This window comes from Falco naumanni, chromosome 1 (genome assembly GCF_017639655.2).
Source record: "Falco naumanni isolate bFalNau1 chromosome 1, bFalNau1.pat, whole genome shotgun sequence".
In the NCBI taxonomy this organism is placed as follows: Eukaryota; Metazoa; Chordata; class Aves; order Falconiformes; family Falconidae; genus Falco; species Falco naumanni.
Window position 1 is genome coordinate 88520848 of NC_054054.1, and position 21095 is coordinate 88541942.

Consider the following 21095-nt stretch of genomic DNA (forward strand, 5'->3'; position numbering starts at 1 on the left):
AACAGTGCGATGCTGCTGTTCATGGCAACCCTGTTGTTAGTGTGTCATGATGGAAAGATGGGTATTATTTTCCCACACAAATGGGGCCCCGGACTCCAAACATTCTGGATGAAGACTCCTAGGGCACTAAATGCTGATTCAGTGAAACGTTTGAGCAGAAGCTTAACCATGTCAGCGTGATGTGACTTGTAACAAGAGGTGGCTTTAAACATGTGGCTATATCCCACAGACAGGCAAGGCCCGCATGTGCCCTTGTCAACCTGGGTCACCTCAGAGGCCGTCCCCACGCGCTGCGGGCACCAGGAGGGCTTGTGCCAGGCTTCAGGTGGCACACCTTTCCTTTAAGACTTGCTGCAGTACGATCACATTACATTCAAATAAAATGATTTCCACAAGGAGCTGTTGCAGTTGCTTGGCGTGGGTCCCTGCCTCGCATCGTCCTGCTGCCACCGCACAGAACCACCTTCCAGGGGCGTAAAGCCCGTTCCCACCCCCAGTTCGCTTCACGGCGAGTTTTAGGGAAAACCACTGGCTTTGGGATGATTCCCAACCCCATTGGAAAGGGCATCCGGAATTTTTTTCAGCTTCCGGGCACAAGAGGCAGGCTGGGCCCTGTCAGCCCTGGCTGCCCCGCCCGCCTTTGCCCGCCTCATTGTCCTCAGCGTTCCCATTGGCTGTCTGAGGAACGTCAGCTTGGCCAATCGGTAACCCCTTTATTGGCGCGCGGGTCTCCCGGGCCTTGGAGGAGGTTGCCGTGGAGACCGCCGGTTGAGGCCGTGTCTCCGGGGAGCCGCCGCTCGGCTGAGGGAGCCGCGCCGGGGGCCCCGCGGCGGCCGCGCCCCGCCGGCCGGGAGCAGCACCGGCATCTTGGGGGCGGCCCTGCGAGGTGAGTGTCCCGTCCGCCCCGGCCCCGTGGAGGGGCCTGAGGGGCTGCCGGGGCTTTGGCCCTGCCCCTGCGCAGCCCGCCGGTGAGGGCTGGGAGAGCCCGGCCCGACGCGGCGGGTCCGCGCCGGCTCCCGTCCACGGAGCCCCGGTCAGCGGCGAACGTGGGTTCCCGCCCGCCCCCGCCTCCTCCCGGCCCCTTGTGCCGCTCTCCGAGCGTTGGAGCCCGGCAAGCGGCGTGAGGGGCGTCCCCGCTCCCCTTCGCGGAAAGGGACCGGGTTTCGGTGAAAACGGCTTTTGCTAAAATGCGGCGGAGGTGGTCTTTACAACGTTAAAAGCAAAACAAAACTCAAGAGTTTTTTTTTAAACAAGTATGTATTTGCAGTGTATGGACCCCAAGTGTAGCAACAACAACAAAAGCCAGGGCAGCCCGAGTCACTCCCTCTGTTTCCTTTTTGGACGTTGAGAATCCCACAAGCTTTTACTGAGGTAAAAGGGTACAAAATTTTGAAGGCAGAAGGCTTTAATGAGGTATTGTTGCCTTTTGAGGATGTTCTCTCCTGTCATAGCCACAGATTTACAGTGAGGCACTCTTGTAACTGCAAAAAATCAAACCGGTTTGTAGTACTTTATATTAAAGACTAATTCTTCCCACCTAATTGATGTAGCTACATAGCTGTGTTCCTCTGAAAGTGCTTGTAGTGGCACACTTAATTCCTAGCCATTATGACAGTGTTGTAACTCAGTCCACAGTTAAGTTTGCAACCGTGTACGGTGCCTGGTTTAAAAAAAAAAAAATGGAGACGCCTTCCCCCCCCCCCCGCCCCCTCCTGACACACCAGTGTAAAAGCTGCACGGAGCAATATTCATGTCCTGATTTTTCAAAAGGATTACACTGTTCTGTTTGCTTGTGCTGTCTCTCAACTTGTGAACATCAGAAAGGAGAGGTGCTAAATACTTGTTACCAACTTTATGTATAAATAAAAAGTAAAACTGAAATTGTTTCCTCACCTTTTTTGTAGTTGTGGTTTCACTGGCAGTCTAACCGCGGAAGTAAACTCTTGACTGTAGTCTCTCTCCTCTTGACTTCCTCTGCTGCTTTAAGCAAGATTTTGTGGATTCAGCAAAATACTTGAGCATATTTCTGAATATAGGCATATATGTGGGTGAACTTAAAGACACTCATTTAAGTCTAATTGATTTGGGGTCACAGGGTCTTACTTGGATGTCATAAGCATCTGCACTTTCTGTCAGAACCTGGGGCATTCAGCGTTTCTGAAAGAGATAATCGTTAATCTCTGTGCATATATTTTCTCCATATGCAAAGTAGATGATGAATCCTTGTCTTGAAAGAGATTTGAGGTTTTATTAATGTTTATTCAGTGACTTGAAGAGAAAAATGCTTTATTGCTGTGCAGTTGTCAGTCTGATTTAGCTGCAAGTGAGGAAAGTAAGTAGTGCCTGGGCAAGCAAAACATCATTGCTGAATGAATGAAATTCCAGTCAAAGCATTATTTTCTCTACATGCAGAACTAATCGTGATGATGTATGAGTTAATTCAGCTTATAGTTCAAAACTCCCACTGCTTCCTGCTGTGGTTAATTCTGGACTTACTGTTCTATTAATGTGGTCTCCATTATTAAAGTCTGGTTTTATCCTGTCTTGCATGTGTCATCTTTTTGTTTGAGTTGATAGGAAGGTTTTATCATGTGGCGGTGAAGCTTTTCTAAAGAAGCAGCGCACAACTCTTTTCACGTTTTTTTTTTTTGCCTTTACTAACATGTTTCAAGCAGTTAATGGGATATGTTATGGGTTTAGTTATGATGGAAAATGACTTACAGATCATAAATATGTGTTTTCCCCTTTCAACTTTTTATCAGTGGAAAAAAGATTGGAAATATTAGTATCCTTCCTTCAGAATGTAGAAATACATATGCAGTATCTGTAACTTGTGTTTGCGTTAGAGGTGGTCTGTAGAGGTTGGTCAACATTCCATGTTTGTAACCTGTGTTACAAACACTGGTTTTGTTTCAACAGGGACAGCAGTAATGAAAGCACTTTTAATCAGGAATTTCTAGGTGCAGCAATGGGTTGACCAGCCACTGTGGCCTGCTGCAAAGTCAATCTGACACAGAAAAGCTTCCTTTTTTTTTTTTTTTTTTTTCTTTTTTTCTTTCCTGTTCTGTAAATATTTCCAAGTGCTGTGGTCTGTAGACATAAGACAGCATTCTGGTTTGTGCTATAGATAAAAGGTGCAGGAAAACTTCCATAAATTTTTTTAAAAGTAACTGAAGATAAACTCATAAGCTATAATGATTCATGTTTATGACATGTCAGAGTATTCAAGAAGCTTTTTTTGTTTTAGCTTTTAGTCATTAAAATTCATGTTGTAATGTTAATATAATGTGTGTTCATTAAATATTATGCAGTAATTGACTAACCTTATAGCTGTAATTACATTGCCAATATTTCCACTCCCCTCTTACTGCCAGGACTAGAATCTTGAAAGTCACCCTGGATGTTTTTAACTTTGTATTTTATTCTCTCTCTCTAGTTAAAATTCACTTTAATATAACTGTTCCTATGTAGCAGGGCAGTTTATCTCTTGGCATGGGGTGGTGGTGACATAGAACAGCTAACTGGTTATTGATTAAAGTATTCCCAGCCTGTCTTTTACTTCTGAATGCGTTCTTTATGGACAAAATAAATATTCTAATCCTGTTTGCTTTCCAGACCTGTTTGTGTTAGGCCCTTTTTCCTAATCCTGGAGAACGACAGTGTGAATAGCTGTGAAAATGGTAAGGGCTTATTGAGATGTTTTGGTAGAAATAAAATTGAAAATTTCCTCTTACCTCATGGCTAAGAATCAATTGACAGAACGAGAACATTGGTGTTGGAGTGATTGTAGTTACTGGTAAATTTAAGAATTTGAAAAAAAATCTGTAATGCACACCCCTGTTCTAGGGAAGCTGTTGCTTGCAAGACACTTGAAATTTTGTTTTTTCCACTGATTTTGGGGGGCAAATTGTTTTGATATTTTATTATTTGCAATTAGTGATGACTAAATTAGTTACAGTTCTTGTATGTAGAGAGATCTTAGTATTGTCCACTTACAAAGTAAAGTTAAAAAAATGAGAAAAATTAAGTTTGCATGGAAACTGGGATACATGTAGATGTAACATTTCTTGTTGCGTCTTGACTGTCATTCTAGATTCGAATTGCAGCACTGAATGCGAGCTCCACAATTGAGGATGACTATGAAGGTACCTTCAAAAGTCATAAGACACAGACAAAGGAAGCTCAAGTAAGTGAACCCACAATTTTCTTAATGAAGTTCTGTCTTGATGAGAATTTTGTCCTACCTTGTTGCAGGGATTGTTCAACCATAATTTTTTGGTTTTATGAAAGTTGTGTTAGTATCTTATTTCTTGAACCCTCCTTGAGCAAGATAAAACGTACATGAGTTATGTTAGGTCAGTAAAGCTAATGTTCTGCAATACAGCCTGGATGTGGACTGTTACATAGTAGAAAGTATTACAAGTATTTGTTAGGAATATCAGTGGTTTCACACAAGTATATTGTATTAAGTGTATTTTTAAAATTTGCCCGACAAAGTAAGTTCTAATTCTTTAAACCACAGGAAGCAGAAGCTTTTGCTTTGTACCACAAAGCTTTGGACCTTCAGAAACATGACCGATTCGAAGAGTCTGCTAAAGCTTATCATGAGCTGCTTGAGATTCGTCTTCTGCGAGAGGTCGGTGACCTTTAGAGAAAGAAACTATTTTTATTGTATTTAATACTTTATTTCTCATTGGCTAATTAGAAAAGTCAGTGTTATCAACTGGCAAATTATTTGCTGTTCTTTTTACCTATCTAATTTCTAATGCCCGTGTTGCATTTATTTTATCATTTCTAGGCAGTTCTTTCTGGTGATGAGAAAGAGGGACTGAAACACCCAGGCTTGATGTTAAAATATTCCACCTATAAAAACCTAGCCCAACTGGCAGCACAACGGGATGACTTAGAGACAGCCATAGAATTTTATTTGGAGGTACAGTACAGCTGAAATAAAAATTGGCTCCTCCATCTTTGCAAAAACTTGCCGAAATACTTATGTACACTTTTCAGTGTACGTGATTTGAATGCATGTCTGAATTCTGTATACTTTCTGAGGTTATATGTGATATAACTGGTCCACCATTCAGTCCCCAAATCAGTCACAACCCTGCTGAAAACTAAAGCAGTGCTAATCCATGTAGACAAGTGGATGTGCATGTCTGAAATGTGAATAATGTTTGTCATGCTTTCTAGGCTGTAATGCTAGACTCTACTGATGTCAACCTATGGTATAAAATCGGTCGTGTGGCAATAAAACTAATCCGCCTACCTTTGGCTCGTCATGCTTTTGAAGAAGGTCTCAGGTGTAATCCTGATCACTGGCCTTGTTTAGATAACCTTATCACAATCTTGTATACACTGAGTGACTACACAAGTAAGTACACTGCACTAAAAAAAATTCTCAAGATAATGTGTAATTTTACATATCAATAAAACATTGTAACAACACAATTGTACAGGGGAAAGTGTACATTGTGTAAGCAGTACATTAGGGTATGATAGAGACTTTTACTTCATGATAGTGATTTTTTTTATTTTATGATGAAGTATGCTGTTTTTTATCAGTTCTGGTTACCCTGAAAGTACCTGTGGTCTCTTAGATCAGAGCCTCTGCAAGAAGTTTCCCTGTAGACTGTTCTCTTGCTTTTTGATGTGTGTTGATTTCATCTTTCTAGTCATTTCCAGCTACATAGTTCCAGGATTTGGGTATAAAATGACAGTCTAGTTCATAGATTAATATGATTAATTGTAGTTACAGCAGTTAATAAAACTGACCCTAAGATTTTATATTTGAGTAATATCTAGTGGATGAAGTGATTCAGAGGAAGATTAGGAGAGAAGTTACAAGTTGGCAGAAATGTTGAGTCTGATTCCTTAGGTTTGTCCTACTGGAATGGTCCTAATTCTCTTCACATAACTGCCCACGTGAGCAAAAACGTGGGATACATTGCTTGTTACACTAATGGAATCTGCAGTTAAGACAGTTGATAACGTGAAAATGTTAAATGATTATGATTCTAATTTCTTTTGTGCAGGATTGGAGTCTTGAAAGTAAATAAAAGATGTTCTGCAAACTTTGTATTTTTCTGGATATAATACTTGGGAAGACATAATAGGTTATTTTAACTGTAGACGTAATTATTTGACATTTGCAAAGTTATTGGTCTAATTTATCTGAATGTCATATTTAGTTGGAGTTCAGTGGTGTCATATATATCTAAATATCATATTTAGTGGAATTCAGTGGGCTTCATGGCCCAGAAACGGGAGCTTTTGAATGAACCAGAGCACCTGCTGACCATTCAATTTCTATTTCTCTGTCAGCATGTTTGTACTTCATCTGTAAAGCTCTGGAAAAAGACTGTCTATATAGCAAAGGATTGGTTCTGAAGGAGAAGATCTTTGAGGAGCAGCCTTGCCTCCGGAAAGATTCCTTACGGATGTTCCTCAAATGGTGAATGTCATGTTATGGTGTACACTGCATTTGGAGTGTAATTTCAGGTTTGGGGTAGTTCAGAAAAGCTAGTGAGATGCAATGCTTTAAGCTATAACAATATCTTGCTGACCTGCCTTCTAAATAAGGAATTGATGTTAAGTGTTGGTGCTAATGACAGAATGTTCTTCAGTAATTACTTTTGGAGGGAGGTAGAAAGAGGCAAAAAAGCCATTTGTGCTTCTCACTTATTTTCATACCTAGAGCTGTTGTCATCATCTTCCTTTGTTTTATTTTACTTATTTGCAGCTGATATCTGCAGCATTCATTTTGGTTTATGATTAAAAAAAGCAAAAACAACCAAAAAAACCCCCAAACCCCCACCCAACTGTCCCACATTACTGCTTTTCTAAGCAGTTACAAATTTGTGGCTTGACACAGTTTTCTCTTATCAGTAGGTTTTTAAAGTCTGACATTTTATTAACAAATGAATAGTCAGAAAGACTGTATGTTTCATTAGTACCTGAGATGCAGAAATTCTTAGTTTATTAAACTTTCAGACTACTACAACTCTGAAAATATTTCGCAATATTATGTATGAGATTTTATTCTTTTATTATTACAGTTTTTATTGCAGTATGTAAAACTGTCATTAAAAGTTTGGTGTCATGTAGCTCTACAAAGTATACTGTTTCGTTCTGGGTGGATTTTATAGTATTGAGTGGGTAGGAGGAAAGTGGGAAAAGGAAGTAGAGACCTGTAAAATTTACAGGTTCTGTCTTAAGTTAACTGATCATTCAGCATCAGAGCTGCTTCTGATACTGTAATATGTTGCTGTGATGGTCAGCAGAATTCAAGGAAGAAGTTAAGTTCTTAGTTTAATTATAGTTCGGTCTCGCTGAGTATCATAATAGCTTCATGTGCTATAGCATCAGTACCCTTTGTAAGGTGTATGTGGTAAATGGAAGTGGAACATGCATCCTTCAGTTATGCAATAAATCAGTCAAAACCATGTTTAACATTTTAGACTACTGTACTCTAACATCTAAAATGCAAAAATACAGAGCACTTAGAAGATATAAAAGGGATAACGTAAATTTTAAGGCTCTAGGATTCTATGTATAGCAGTAAATTCTTAGCAGAAAGTCCTATTTAATTACAGAGACCCTGATTTATTAAGCTGCCTTAGATCTGGCTCTTAAAATGAGTTGCATGCTGAATTAAGCCAAGGCTTTTTGATTCTTGTTTTTTGTTTCTAGATTGTGAGATCTCTGAAGAAGTGGCTAATTTTTCACTTTCAAAAATTCATTCCTAGACTAAGACTACACAATTCCCAACTACAAATTTTGTTTCTGATTACATGAATTCCTCAAAATAGCACTTTTGAAATGACAAGAATTTCTCAGCCATACAATTTCATTCTGAACCAGAAACTTCTGTCGCAGAAAGAAGATAAAACCTCCTTTCCTTTAATTTCTCAGTGTTTGGAAAGCAGAATAGGACAATCTCCCTTTTCCTTTTAATTTTTAAGGCAGAACAAAGATTTCAGATGGTGAACACTTCTATGTATATGCTACAAAATTTGTAAAATAATGTTATTTGAATGCCTGTTTTAACACTGTTTACTTCTGTTACGTTATAGGAAGATTTCAAATGAATCTCCCAAAAAACCCTAAAGAACAAAAAACCCAAACAACAAACAAAAACTTTAACTTGTCTTCATTTCTTGTTATTTCTTAGTGACATGTCTATCCATAATGTAAATGTGAGTGCAGCTGAAACAGGAAGAATCATAGATGAAGCACTGGAGCTACGTAAGAAAAGACAGGCTTTGCTAGTGCGTGAGAGAGAACCAGACCTCAGGCTGGTCCAGGCCATTCCCTTTTTCACGTATGTCTTTATATTTTCTCTTTTTAAAAGGTTCCTCTGGATACGAGAATTATTTACTTTTTTTAAAAAAAGGGGGGGGTGGGAGAGTAAATATCTATAGTGAAAAATAAGAAAGAATTTGAAAAACAGAGGACGTTAGTTAAACCCCTACAAACAGTTAAGAAAACATGGCCTTGGAGGAAGGGATAGACACCATAAAAACGTCAAGCTGGGGCACAATAAGATAAGCTCAAGAGAAACCAAAGTTAATAAGGCTAAACAGAAAATTATTTGAACCGTGTGTGAACTACTCTAAGTAGCATACTAAAAGATCCACCCTTGAGCAGAGAGGAACCCAGACCCTTCCCTGCTAAAAAAAAGAATGCTGTACCTCTAAATGGAGACAAAAGCCAATGAGAATTGTGTGACTAAATGTAATTATAAAGAATAGTTCAAAATGTATAAAACGTTTTACGATGTGTTAAGATGTGTGCTGGCTTTGTGGATTTACCGCCTAGCACCCATCTCTGTGCAGACATGCAGTAAACAAATACCTCTTCTGTGGATCGGCTCTTGCACACTGGGTGAAGAACCTAGTTTTGGGATAATGCTCTGAAGCCACTTATGGTGACTACTGTGTTGCACTTCAGATTTTTTTGGAACACTTATTTTTTGCTTATAAAAACAAACAACAGCACACACACCCCCCACACCCCCGGTGTTTTCATATTTTAGGTGTTTATAGGTTGTTTTGGTGAGTTCATGATTTTAGCATAAGCCCCATATCTGTCAGTTTTCAACGTTTGAATTAAAACCAGTGATGTAAAAAAAAAAAATTAATTAAGAATGATTTGGCAGCTGACTGTAGTATTGGATTTTTCTTATATGACTAGTTTGTATATGAACCTCAAATAAATTTAGCTTTTTAAAAAAGGTTTTTACTATTGGGATAATGGAAATTTTGAAAAAAATTAACAGTTCTTTATTTGCAGCAAGATATAAGGATACTAATAAATTGTTATTTATGTCTTTATTAAGGCATAAAGGATTGGGCTTTGGTTCGTTTTTTTTAGTGCATGTTTTTCTGGAATATTAATGTACTCTGCATGTAGGTCCTGTTGCAGAGAAGTTGCTTCTACTTGTGGATAAGGGTGAGATTTTTTTTTTATTGTTGTTGACTGAATGCAGAACCTGAAAAAGTTTCCGTTGACACTTCTTTTTTTAGGGTTCAATATAGAATAAATTCCTCAGCATTTTGTAAGATTAGCACATTATTGACTCCCATTTCCTTCCTGCTGCAACCAATTCACCAGTTTCCTCTGAAAACTTTTGCCTGCTGCCACATGTTGTTCTTGTTTTCTGAAGTGGTGTATTCTATTTTGACACTGAAATGCGTATTTCTCTCCCACTGAAAATCTGCTCTTGCTACCTCTAAGCTATTGGCGAAAAACGGTGTTGAATGGGGTTAGGTTTGTAAATATAATTTAGAAGATAATGTGACAAGGATTAATGGTTGTGATGCCGTTGTGTTTCCACGTGCAGGTGGAAGTGTTTAGGAGAAGCTTTACTTGCCATGTATCACCACCTCACAACTTGTGATCCTCCTCGACCCAGTCTGGGAAAGAGAATTGATCTCTCAGAATACCGAGACCCAGTTCAACATTTGATTCTTTCTCCTACCTCTACTCCTGTCAGTGTTATTCAGCCAACTCCTGTCAGCACTAATCCAGTGGTGACAATGCCAGATCCTGTGTTACCTTATACTCCAACGACACCCAACTTTCCAAGTCACAGTCAGAATTCATTGGAACCGGGAGCTACTGTAGGTGAGCAAGGTACTTCAGTCTAAGATCCAAGCTATCTTTCCTGTTTATTTGGGTATTGAAAGCACTACAAAATTAATCAGGAAACGCTGTCTTTAAACTGCATGTTGGTGGATTCAGAACTTTGCAGCATATATATAACATCTTGTAGAAAAAGTGAAGTGGAGCTCTATAAAATTGTGTTAACCTTTCACATTAGGAAAGGAAGGCCACCTAAACTGCCTGAAAACACTTGGTTCCTGACTAAGAAAAAGGACATAGGGTTAGGACAGTGGACTTACTTTCCTATATAATGGAATTGAGTCAGGTTGATTAGTTGTTCTTAATTGTTACTCCAGTGCAGGAGTATATAACCTCTTCTGGTTTTGTGTTACTGCCTCATACTTCAGTCTTTAAGATTAGAAGAGCCATGGCTCTGTTCCAGCAGCAGTGCATATCAAGCTTTTAATGTTGTGAAGAATCTTGACCTCCTTTGAATGAATGATCTGTTATAGAAAAAGATAACTGTATTATTTTTCTGCTCACATGTAACTTTAAGAACCTCAGAGAACCAAGCTGTCAGCTGTATTTATTTGAAATCTGTAGCAAGAGGTTTGAATATTGTATGCTGTAGCTGTATATGTATTTACATGTCTAAAACTATCAAGGAGTTATCAGTATTTTGTTGCTATTCATGGGAATTTACAGGTGTTTCTGAAGTTAAAGGCAGACTCCTCTGATTCCCATTTCAAAAGCCTCTTCAAGACTAATGAATAACAAAATGCAGAATTTACAGTAAGTCTGCTTCTTGCGTCAGATCAACATTATTATGCAAAGTACCATAGCCAGTTTATATAGTGATTTTTTTTTTTAATTATTTTTACATTTTGGCAGTGTCTTCAGAAGGAAACCAATGAATCTCAAGTGTTGGTGTAGCATAAAATAAATTGTCACCCACAAATGATTTTTTTTTAAATAATTATCCACTTTTGTTTGATGATTTAACCAGTCAGTATCTTTTTCTTTTCTTTTAAATTCTGTTTCTAGGTGACATATCTGCAGGTGATAAATCTAAGAAAGGTGTGAAGCGAAGGAGAATTACAGAAGATAGTGGTGAAACAGCAAAAAGGAGATCTGCTAGAGTCCGGAACACCAAGTGTAAAAAAGAGGAGAAGGTTGACTTTCAAGAGCTGTTGGTGAAATTCCTTCCTTCCAGGTACTGTACAGCAATAACTTTGATTATGAGAGTGTCAAGAGCTAAGTAGAAGAAGCTGTTTGGGGTTTTGTTTGATATCCCCCAACCTTAAAGCCACAAGACTCATGTTATTTTTTGAAGCAGATGTGATGCGTTGTCCTCTTGTAAATGTAATAAAACTGTTGTTAGTGAAAATTACTAAAAACTAATTGAAAAATAAGAAAGCTTTTATTAATGTGAGATTGAATTAGAGGACAATACAGACATCAAAATGGATAAGATAGATAAACAAGGTAGTCTTCATTTGGGCAAAATTTGGGAACTGGAGGTAAGCTTGAGTTTACCTCAGTTCATGAACTTCCACTGTTAAATATGCACAGCATGCCATCGTTAGGTTTCACTTGCTAGTGAAAGAAAGAACGAGGATTTTGTTGATATTTTAGGTTTTGTTCCCCTTTCACACAGATTGAGGAAACTGGATCCAGAGGAGGAGGAGGACCCTTTCAATAACTATGAGGTACAGTCAGAGATCAAAGAGGAGAATTTCCAGCATGTTGGACCACATAGAATGTCATTTGATTCTACAACATTTATGGAATCTGGTAAGGATTTCATTATAACCCCCAGTCCTTCTATATTGTTTCTTCCATATTGTATGCTTTATTTTCTGTATTTTCCTGTCATATCTAGAAGGTCACAGAAGTATACATTATTTTAAAAGGTATAATTTTATGGCATAGAAATATCTTGGTAACAGGTGTGATTTTTTTAAGTCTTAGGAAATGCTTAATTACTGTGTGCATCTATTATGTGGGCTTTCCCATTTAAACAGATTGGAATACAGTAACTTAATTTTGCATTTATACAGCACAGGAAAACTGCTGCAAGATTAGTGCATAAAACACTGTTGAAGCCTATTTGTTTCAGGTTATAGTCTGCCTTGACCTTAAATGTATATGGCTTTGTGTTTATCTGCTTTCTAGAAAAACAGGATGTTCATGAATTCCTGCTGGATAACCTGAACAATGGTGGGATCTTGGAGCTTATGATGAGATACCTAAAAGTCATCAGCCAAAAGTTCTTAGTGAAGTGGCCTCCTGGCTTGTGTGAGGTGGTCCTTAGTATCTATAATAGCTGGAGAAAGCATAGTAGTAGTCTTCCCAATCCATTACTGAGGGACTCAAGTAATCAGCATATCAAGGTAATGAAACACTTTTCCTTATACTTGCTGCTGTGTTGCTTTCTGTGTACCAAAAGTATCTAACTGAAATGTAGCCATCAGATGCAGGTTCTACTTAGCTCTTGTCTGGGGAGCTGCTTGTCCTAGCTGTTGCACATGTCATGAGCTGTGGGATACTTCAGCTCATGTAACTGTTCCTGAGCTCCTGAACGTATCTGGGTGATGCTGTGTATACCCTACACGTAATATGTGTGTGTATATATACACACACGTACAGATGTAATATAAATACTGTAGATGTAAATACAGTTTACTACTTTACTCTGTTGTTGCTCTTTCTCTTTCTTCCCTCCCTTTGCTTCTGATATGACACAAAGTTTTATTTTGTCATCAGGTGAGTAGAGAGGCTGTTCTGTTCATATTGGCTGATTGAGGGTCAGCATATCTGCTCCAAATAGACTGAATACAGTGTAGTTTTAAAATAACCTGCAATTTAAGTGAAAAACCACACCCAAACCACCAACAAGCCCAAACCAACCCCACCACCCTGATGTCACCATTTTATTACCTTTATAAATCTGTGGACTTCACAAATGCAAACAGAAAAAATGGTAAGTTTAGTAAATTAATGTTAAACTGGGTGACACAAGATGATACTTCTTGAATTATAAAACCGGTACTGATACTTCTTGTCCACTGAACCTGCCAACGTTATCTTTTCAATGTTAGCAATGCTTGTTCATTTGGAGAGTTACTTGCCTTTGGTATGACTGCAGTTTGAAATTTTTTTTTTCATAGTAACAGTGTTTCTACTTTTTTGCAAATGAAAAATTAATTCTGAAAACTATGTTCCATTGACTTTACAAAACAAATGAAAGTATCACTATGTAGCAGATGTTAAATTTTTATACATCCTGTGACTTTGGTATTTCTGTATATTTTTCATATATACACACCCTTTTTTAAACAAACGTAAATATATTTGTAAATGTATTCCCTTGGTTCTCATTATGACTGCATAACTGCTTGCTTGTATGGAAAATTTTAAAAGTCAACAATTTGTAGCTATACTATTAACAGTCCCTGTCCTCATGCTTGTCTATTATTTTTCATACTTTAATTTATTTTAATTTGCAAGCTATCCTGAATGTAATAATTTGGGTTCTTAAGATTGTGAAGAGCTGTTCTGGTAATGTATGCAGACTTTTGAACCTTTTCATAAGTATGTGTTTTTTACAGCTGGACCTGTTGCCCTTATTCGTATGAATTTAATCAGAAAGTAGTATATCCTTCACTACACAAAACTACCTGGCAGAGATCCGCGATGATGTGATTTTTAATATACTTCTGAACTTTATCCAGCAAGGATTAATAAGCTGATAAGATTAGAGAACATACTCAGTTTTGTGGAGATAAATACTGAAAAAGTTATAGGATATACTCTTTATTTCTCAGATATCAGTAATTTTATTGTATTCTGGAAACATGCTTTTAGCGTGATTGAGCAATTTGATATAGTTTTATTTCAGCCAGATAAAAAAATAAGGATGTCACGTTTTTCTAACATCAGGCAATGCTGTTCTCACTAGCTTCTCTTATGAGCTGAGATTTAAAATTTTTTTAATGCTTCTTCTAAGTGTTGTTTTGTTTTGTATCTGTTGATTTGTAAATGCTATTATACACCTTTAGGCAGGGGAAGAAGTAGTTATAGATTGGGAATAGAAATCCCAAGAGGACAAGTTGAAGATTTTCTTTGAAGTAAATTGCAAATTTGTGTGTGGGTTTTGGTGGTTTTTTTTCTTCTTTTAATGAATTTCTTCCTATATACTCTTCTTTGATATCTCCATACTTTTTCTGAAGGATATGATGTTGATGAGCCTTTCTTGCATGGAACTGCAGTTAGATCAGTGGCTACTGACAAAAGGGAAGAGCTCTACAGGTGAGAACTGGATGTTACTTTTTTCAGACTCTAAAAGCACTCAAGGTGTATGAAGACATGTTTCCAGGAATTAATTGGAATTTGGAGCTGTATTTTCTTAATTAATGTCTTTCAGATCTGTATTTTATTGGTCTACCAATTGTTTGCCTTAAAGTAGGTCAATACTTTTGAAATACGAGTATATGGGAATTTTTGTCATGGGATGCTAGTAACTTTATGATAAAATGTAATCAATTGATTTGCAGTTTCTCCACGAAATTGCCCTGCTGCCTCTGTGAATGGGAAGTTTGGTCCTGACTTCCCAGGGACTCATTTCTTGGGAGACCTGTTGCAGCTGTCATTTGCGTCTTCACAGCGAGATTTATTTGAGGAAGGCTGGATGGAGTTTGTCACTCGAGTGTATTGGCTGAAAGCTCGCTTTCTAGCACTCCAGGTTTGTTTTACTTTTGATTTAACAAATAAAACTTTTCTCAAATTAAAATCAATGTTGTTCAGAGATGCCACAGGTGATTTGGGAATCTCGGCTCATTCAAGCGTGCCAATAGAACTGGTTCAAAACATAGTTATTTCATTTTACTTTTTAATATAATTAACTATCCTAAGGGTAGAGGTGAAGATGAAATAGGAGGTCTAGCATGCTATGCTAATATTCAGGTATGTTTAATACATAAGTCTTTGTTTAAATTAGTTCATGTTCAGCCTAAAAAAAATACATATTTGGCTCAAAGTTATTTGGAGTAGTACTGTGTAGCTGCAGAACATGGATTTTTTTGGGGACCTGGACTAGCGGATACTATCAAAGTCCCAGACAGTCCAAAATGCAGCTTTCAACTGAAGCAGTCTGTGTGTTTAATTACTCTCCCCTCTGCTTTTTCAAGGTAGCGTGATTCTTCTTTTGGAGACACTTAATATAATATGCAGATTTTGAAGAGAGGGTTTTAAACCTATCATTAAGGGAATAATTTGAAAGGAATGTTATTTGATCCCAGACTTTATTTTCCCCTCCAAGTGCTGCTTCCTCAGGACATCAAAGAATTTGTTTATGCATCAATTATGTTTAGGTCAATTGTCCACTAATAATGCGAGTCAGTTTCATAAGTGTGAGCTAACCAGTTCCTTCCATTTTTATTTTTTGCCCCTAAGCATGAGAGTTCCTATGTGGCCACTGCCATTTTTCCTTTAGATATAGAGTTATATTTTGCCTGTGCAGCTTGCATTCCTCTCCTGACCAACCAACTTCAGTATCTACTTCATTTGGACAGAGGGAATAGAATGCATTCACTTGGTAAAATATAAGAATGTTTTTTAACTTAGTGTCTTTATTTGCAGAAATGGAAGAGTTATTTCTAGAGCTTTACTCTTCCATGTTTTTAAAGGAAGGGGATTTTATCAATCCAAATGAATTTTTCAAATTTATGCAAGCTGAATTCTATTTCTCTGGTTTATTTTGCGTGTTACTGAAGTCACTGGTAAGATACAGTGCCTTTTTTTTTTATTTTTTAATTTGAGATTAACCATTGGATTTGTTTTTTATTTGGAATGATATGCGGTAATCACACTGACAGTGCCTACATTGAATTTAAACATTTTCTACATGCTTTAGAAACCCTTGCTGCAGACAGAATCAAGGTGGGTTTTTTTGTTTGTTTGTTTTCCTCTGTACTGTTTCTGTAGGGAGACATGGAACAGGCACTTGAAAACTATGATATCTGCACTGAAATGCTACAGAGCTCCACTACAATGCAAGCTAAGACTGGCAATGAATGCAGCATCGTAATACGGTTACCTAATCTACATGTTGATTCTGTTGTTTCTTTAGAAGAGGTAAGAATTAGTTTGCAGTTGTTTTCTCCCCACTCCATCCCTCCCAATTTCAAATGTCATCTATGCATTAGTTCTTCTGTGATGGAAGCTTACTGTATCTGTCCTAGAATTTTTCGAAGAGTGAAAGGACAAGTTCATAATTTAATGTCAAGGCCATCATCATCTTTTCAAAAAGACATCTTTTGGATCTGTTGGTCCTGTACAACTTAAGATTGCTTTTATGCAAAATAGAAATATTAGAGCAGCTGCATGTAGAACAGTAGATTATTAGACTAGTGTTTTATTATCTTTTCTTAAACATAAATTTCACATTTGCTTAAATGAGCTCTTTGCTTCAGGAGTCTGTTTTTCATATAACAATTTGCATTTTAAACAAAGAGATACCCTTCTTCTTTCTATTGCTGTTTTGGGGGATGAACTCCAACACAGGCGATGCCATCTTCACTTTGAAGTCCATCTGATGGATGTATTCTTGCAGTGTAGAAATGTGTGGGTTTGGGATTTAAGGCAAAAAAAGTTTAAAATCATTATAGCACTAAAGTCATATTATATAATAATTAAAAATCTGTGGAATGGGTGAAGTGTTGCATAGTAGGTGTTTTCTTCCTGGTTTATATTCCTGAATGTAGCTGTGGAGTTCATATAGCTTTACAGCTAAACTGCTAGGGGAAATGTCGGTGCTCAAATGTATTTGAAGACAAAAAGTTGGATTGTGTCATCTGTGATGTTTGCAGATTGAAAAGAACCTAAAATCTCTGGAGAGATGCCAGTCTTTGGAAGAGATACAGCGACTGTATGAGGCAGGGGATTATAATGCAGTGGTGCATCTGCTTCGCCCAACATTATGCTTTAATGGTTATGGCAGAGCAAAACATCTGGAATTTGTAACATCCATACCAGAGAGACCAGCACAGCTGCTTCTCCTACAGGTTTGTTTTATTTCTTAAAATTTTTTTTTAGTAGGATATGAGGACTTATTCCTGAAAACAAGATCAAAGGATTTCTAGAGTGGGTGTTAATGGTTAATGAGCCTTATTTACAAAGCAAAACTAATAAATAGCTTTGACATCATCAGCAATACACCAGCTTTTGCTAACTGAGAATGTGGCTAAAAGTATAAGATATCTGAAGCCTGCCTGAAATGGCCAGAAAACCTGTAAATTTGAGTAAACTTGAATCATTTGCAGAGAGATCTTGTGGGTGGATTCATGCTATCTGCACCTGCTGTGAATACTTCCTGCTTTTGTTTATGTTGACTATATGGTAATTTACAATGATGCTGAAACTTAAAAGTTATCTAGCATATGTATGATTTTTATGATGTAGTGCATCTGTCCTGCATGAGTGACAAACTGTTGATAGGTAGATTCAGTATAATTGCTACAGATTTAGTCGATTTGACACTATGAAAGTAAGGGTACAGATGAGCTCAGCTATAGGAACAATTTGAGCCTGTCAAGTTCTCTGGGGGAAAAAAAAGAGGTGGCACAAAAAGACTGGTGCTCTTTTAACTGGACTGAACCAAATCCTACAGGCTCTGTGCCATCTCCTGACCCAAGCTTGGCAGAGTAGAAAGAAGCAGGAGATGTTGCTATAATGCTAGCCTTATAGTTGCTATTTTGTTATTTATGAAGTAATAAAATGGCAGCACAAGATCACAAAGATCCAAACCCTGTTGCTGTAGAGCCTCTATTCAATTGTGTATCAGAATTTTAGACAATAAAAATGGTTCCTAAGCAGGTGGTAGGATGGGTGAGTGTCATGGTTTAATAGTGGCAAGAAGTGTGTGTTTAAAGCCAGTCTGACGTGCCATATACTTGGCAGCTCTAGATCAGTATGCATGTTGTCTGCCAAAACATTTTGTTCAGGTTCTAGGTAGGTTAGAAATTAGAAATGTAATTTCTGTGTAAGAGTAATGAAAGAGTCATCCCTTTCTTGAATTTTTTTTTCATCTTTTATTAAAGCAGCAAGATTTAGCGATGATTTTTTGTGAAATTTAGATCCTACTTGTATATTTGTTATCTAGGGTCCATGCATATCTTATTGTATTTTTTTAATGTCATATTTAAAGGTGTTCTGTTATCATTTCATTAGTTACATTACATTAACTGTATTTACATTATATCTAGTGTATTGCTTTGCCCTGCTGTGCATTCATTGTTTAAAATAACCCTCTTGTCCTTATAATAGATTTTTTTCATATTTACGTTCCCTAGGACTCCCTGCTCAAACTGAAAGATTACAAGCAATGCTTTGAATGCTCAGAAGTTGCCTTGAATGAAGCAATTCAGCAGATGATTAATATGACAGCAGCCTCTGCTAAAGAAGAGTGGGTTGCTACGGTAACACAACTGCTTACAGGAATAGATACTTCATTATCATCAGTCAACAGCATCCTGAAAGACTCTTCTATAACACCAAGCCTTGTTCGATTAACAAACAACCTGATTCAGGTAACCTGTTCACTTGCACTAGGAAAGAGGTATTGTGTGCTGCAGACCTTCAGACATGATACAGCTGCTGTCTGAATTGTCACCCACTTGCAGTGACGTTTTGCGTTACATTTTTGTTGAGGGAAGATAAGTGTTACCTTTGTAGTCTTTATTTTGATTTCAGTATGTTAAAGATGCACAGAGCACACCTGTGCTAGAATTGGTAACAGCAGGTACCTTCAAACACCAAGCTGCCTGAAATAATCAGAGTGGTAGTAAGATAACTCAAGGAACAAAACTGTTTTCTTACGCTATTTGAAATGGTGATAGTGCAAAGAGTGATTGAGCTGGCTGGGTGCAGTTTGTAAGTTATGGCACTGATCTTGGTAGTGTGTGCTTTGGGCTAGAAGACAAGATACCATAAGCCTTATGAATATGGTATTGTTGCTTGCAAGTGCTGGCCAAGCTAAGGGTCTTTCCAGCAAAAACAGAGAGGGTGATGAGAAGAGGGCAGAAAAAAAAGCGATCTGTGGACTGTTTCTGGCATTATGAATACAGCTAATTTTAGCCTTTTAACTAAGGTATTTTCAAACCTTAAAACTATTGAATGAGTATTTTTCAATCCAAGTAACAAATGGCAGGCTCTCAGTTCTTAAGAAGCTAGTGTAGTTAATGTCAAAATTTAATGTGCTTGCAACTTCCAAATCTCCATGTACTTCAGTAAAAGCCAAGGACCTTCACTACTCATGAAATCATACTCTTATTATCTGAAGTTGTATGTGTGTCACTACATTATGGGATGTAATGGAATTCTGGAGAACAGAGTATTCATTGTAATAACCTAAATGGATTCTGTAGTAATGATAAATATGATTCTTTATCTACATAAATACCAACAAAAAAACTGTTGCATGTGTGGAAGAATGTGAGAAAAGTGTAGGACTTCAGAAATTTCTGGCACTGGCAATAAAATGGACAGTTGTCTATGAGAAATGGCAGGGCAATGGTTCCATGACACAGCATTGTGTTGCTCAGAATTTGTTCAGTTACATCATTTATATAGCACCTATTAATGATTCTAGTTGGTCTTTAACAGTTATTGTAAGACCTGGTAAAGAATTCAGGAATTCTTTGAACTAAGTTCTTCTTCCTTGCTGGGTTATAGAGAAATTTCTTGTACAGTAATGAGGCCTACTAACACTAAGAACTTATGCTGCACATTTGCTTACTTTTTATTATTTGTATATGGTATTGACAGAGAAATAACTACTTGGAAAATACAAGAGGAGTGTCAGTGTAGGGGAAATGATCTACCCTTCTCCATACCAGCTGATCTTATTTATTGGACTTTTACCACCACTCATTGTGAGAAGCTTGAGCCTCAACTTTAGATTTCCTTAGGATAAAATGCATTACCAACTTTGGGTTTTTTGGGAAGGATTCATACCTGACGTTTATGTTGTATCACTTTGTATAATGTCTGTTTCTTTATTAGATCATAGACTGCAGCATGGCGGTCCAGGAAGAACCAAAAGAACCATATGTCTCGTCAGTGCTTCCATGGGTTATCCTGCACAGGATCATCCAGCACGAGGAAGATGCTTTTCGATCCCTTTGCTGCCAGCAGCAGCAGAACCAGGGAGAAGAAGGTGGGTTAGTTATTCACTTTCATATATTGGAGCCCAGCTCCTTACAGTCTAGCTCCAGAATATACATAAGAAAATAGTTTTTTGTTGTCTTGTCTTGCTGGCTGAAGGTATGCGAACATCACTTTCTTATCACAGAGGGAACTTTTTGCCAGAAGCATTGGCTAGTTAGATTTAACTCAGTTCTGTGCTACTCTGCTATTTACCAACTTCTTTCTTCCAGTGAGTCCTGATACCCCTATGTTGCCTTCTTCACTCATGCTGCTGAACACTGCTCATGAGTATTTGGGAAGAAGATCCTGGTGTTGCAATTCAGATGGTGCTCTTCTAAAGTTTTATGTAAGTGTTAGATCGTAGAATAATTTAGGTTGGAAGGGACTTCTGAAAGTCATCTGGCCAACCCCCATCTCAAAGCAGGGAACAACCGCAGTTATATTAGATTGTTTATTGCCTTGTCTTCATGTTAAATATACACTTTTAAATACACTTTCCTTCTCCCAGACAAATGTATGAACATTTCAGTCAGTTGAATCTGAATAGCAAAGACTTCTTATTCCAGACCCTTCTCCATGGGTATGCTTTCTAAACAGCACTTTTTGTCAAACAAGTGATGCCTTTGGACAACTAAGTCTCTACTATAAAAACATCTTAAATGGGAATTAGTAAATGATCTACCTTGCCCTGAAAGAGAAAGCACTAGAGAAGTGTTAAAGTGATTATCTTAAGAGAAATGTGGGCCTGTATCAGCCACTGATCATGATAAAATTTCAGTTAT

General features: G+C 37.7%; 1 protein-coding gene across 7 annotated transcripts in view; it reads left to right on the top strand.

Moving 5' to 3' along the window:
• The first annotated feature begins 726 nt into the window (after positions 1 to 726).
• Positions 727 to 21095, top strand: part of CABIN1 (calcineurin binding protein 1) — a 118766-nt gene continuing 98397 nt past the window's right edge. For 3 of the 7 annotated variants that reach the window (XM_040604145.1, XM_040604186.1, XM_040604180.1), the window contains exons 1-19: positions 727 to 886; positions 3616 to 3680; positions 4094 to 4186; positions 4523 to 4636; positions 4799 to 4933; positions 5194 to 5374; positions 6325 to 6454; positions 8174 to 8323; positions 9845 to 10137; positions 11152 to 11320; positions 11765 to 11901; positions 12283 to 12500; positions 14340 to 14418; positions 14664 to 14851; positions 16093 to 16242; positions 16977 to 17171; positions 18459 to 18695; positions 20170 to 20323; positions 20544 to 20659. In XM_040604145.1, coding sequence (XP_040460079.1) covers positions 3678 to 3680; positions 4094 to 4186; positions 4523 to 4636; positions 4799 to 4933; positions 5194 to 5374; positions 6325 to 6454; positions 8174 to 8323; positions 9845 to 10137; positions 11152 to 11320; positions 11765 to 11901; positions 12283 to 12500; positions 14340 to 14418; positions 14664 to 14851; positions 16093 to 16242; positions 16977 to 17171; positions 18459 to 18695; positions 20170 to 20323; positions 20544 to 20659 — 2742 coding nt within the window. In that variant the 5' untranslated portion in view covers positions 727 to 886; positions 3616 to 3677. Of the gene's footprint in view, positions 887 to 935; positions 1372 to 3615; positions 3681 to 4093; positions 4187 to 4522; positions 4637 to 4798; positions 4934 to 5193; positions 5375 to 6324; positions 6455 to 8173; positions 8324 to 9844; positions 10138 to 11151; positions 11321 to 11764; positions 11902 to 12282; positions 12501 to 14339; positions 14419 to 14663; positions 14852 to 16092; positions 16243 to 16976; positions 17172 to 18458; positions 18696 to 20169; positions 20324 to 20543; positions 20660 to 21095 lie in introns of those variants that run through there. The other 4 variants (XM_040604173.1, XM_040604195.1, XM_040604163.1 and 1 more) reach the window with 3 other exon arrangements.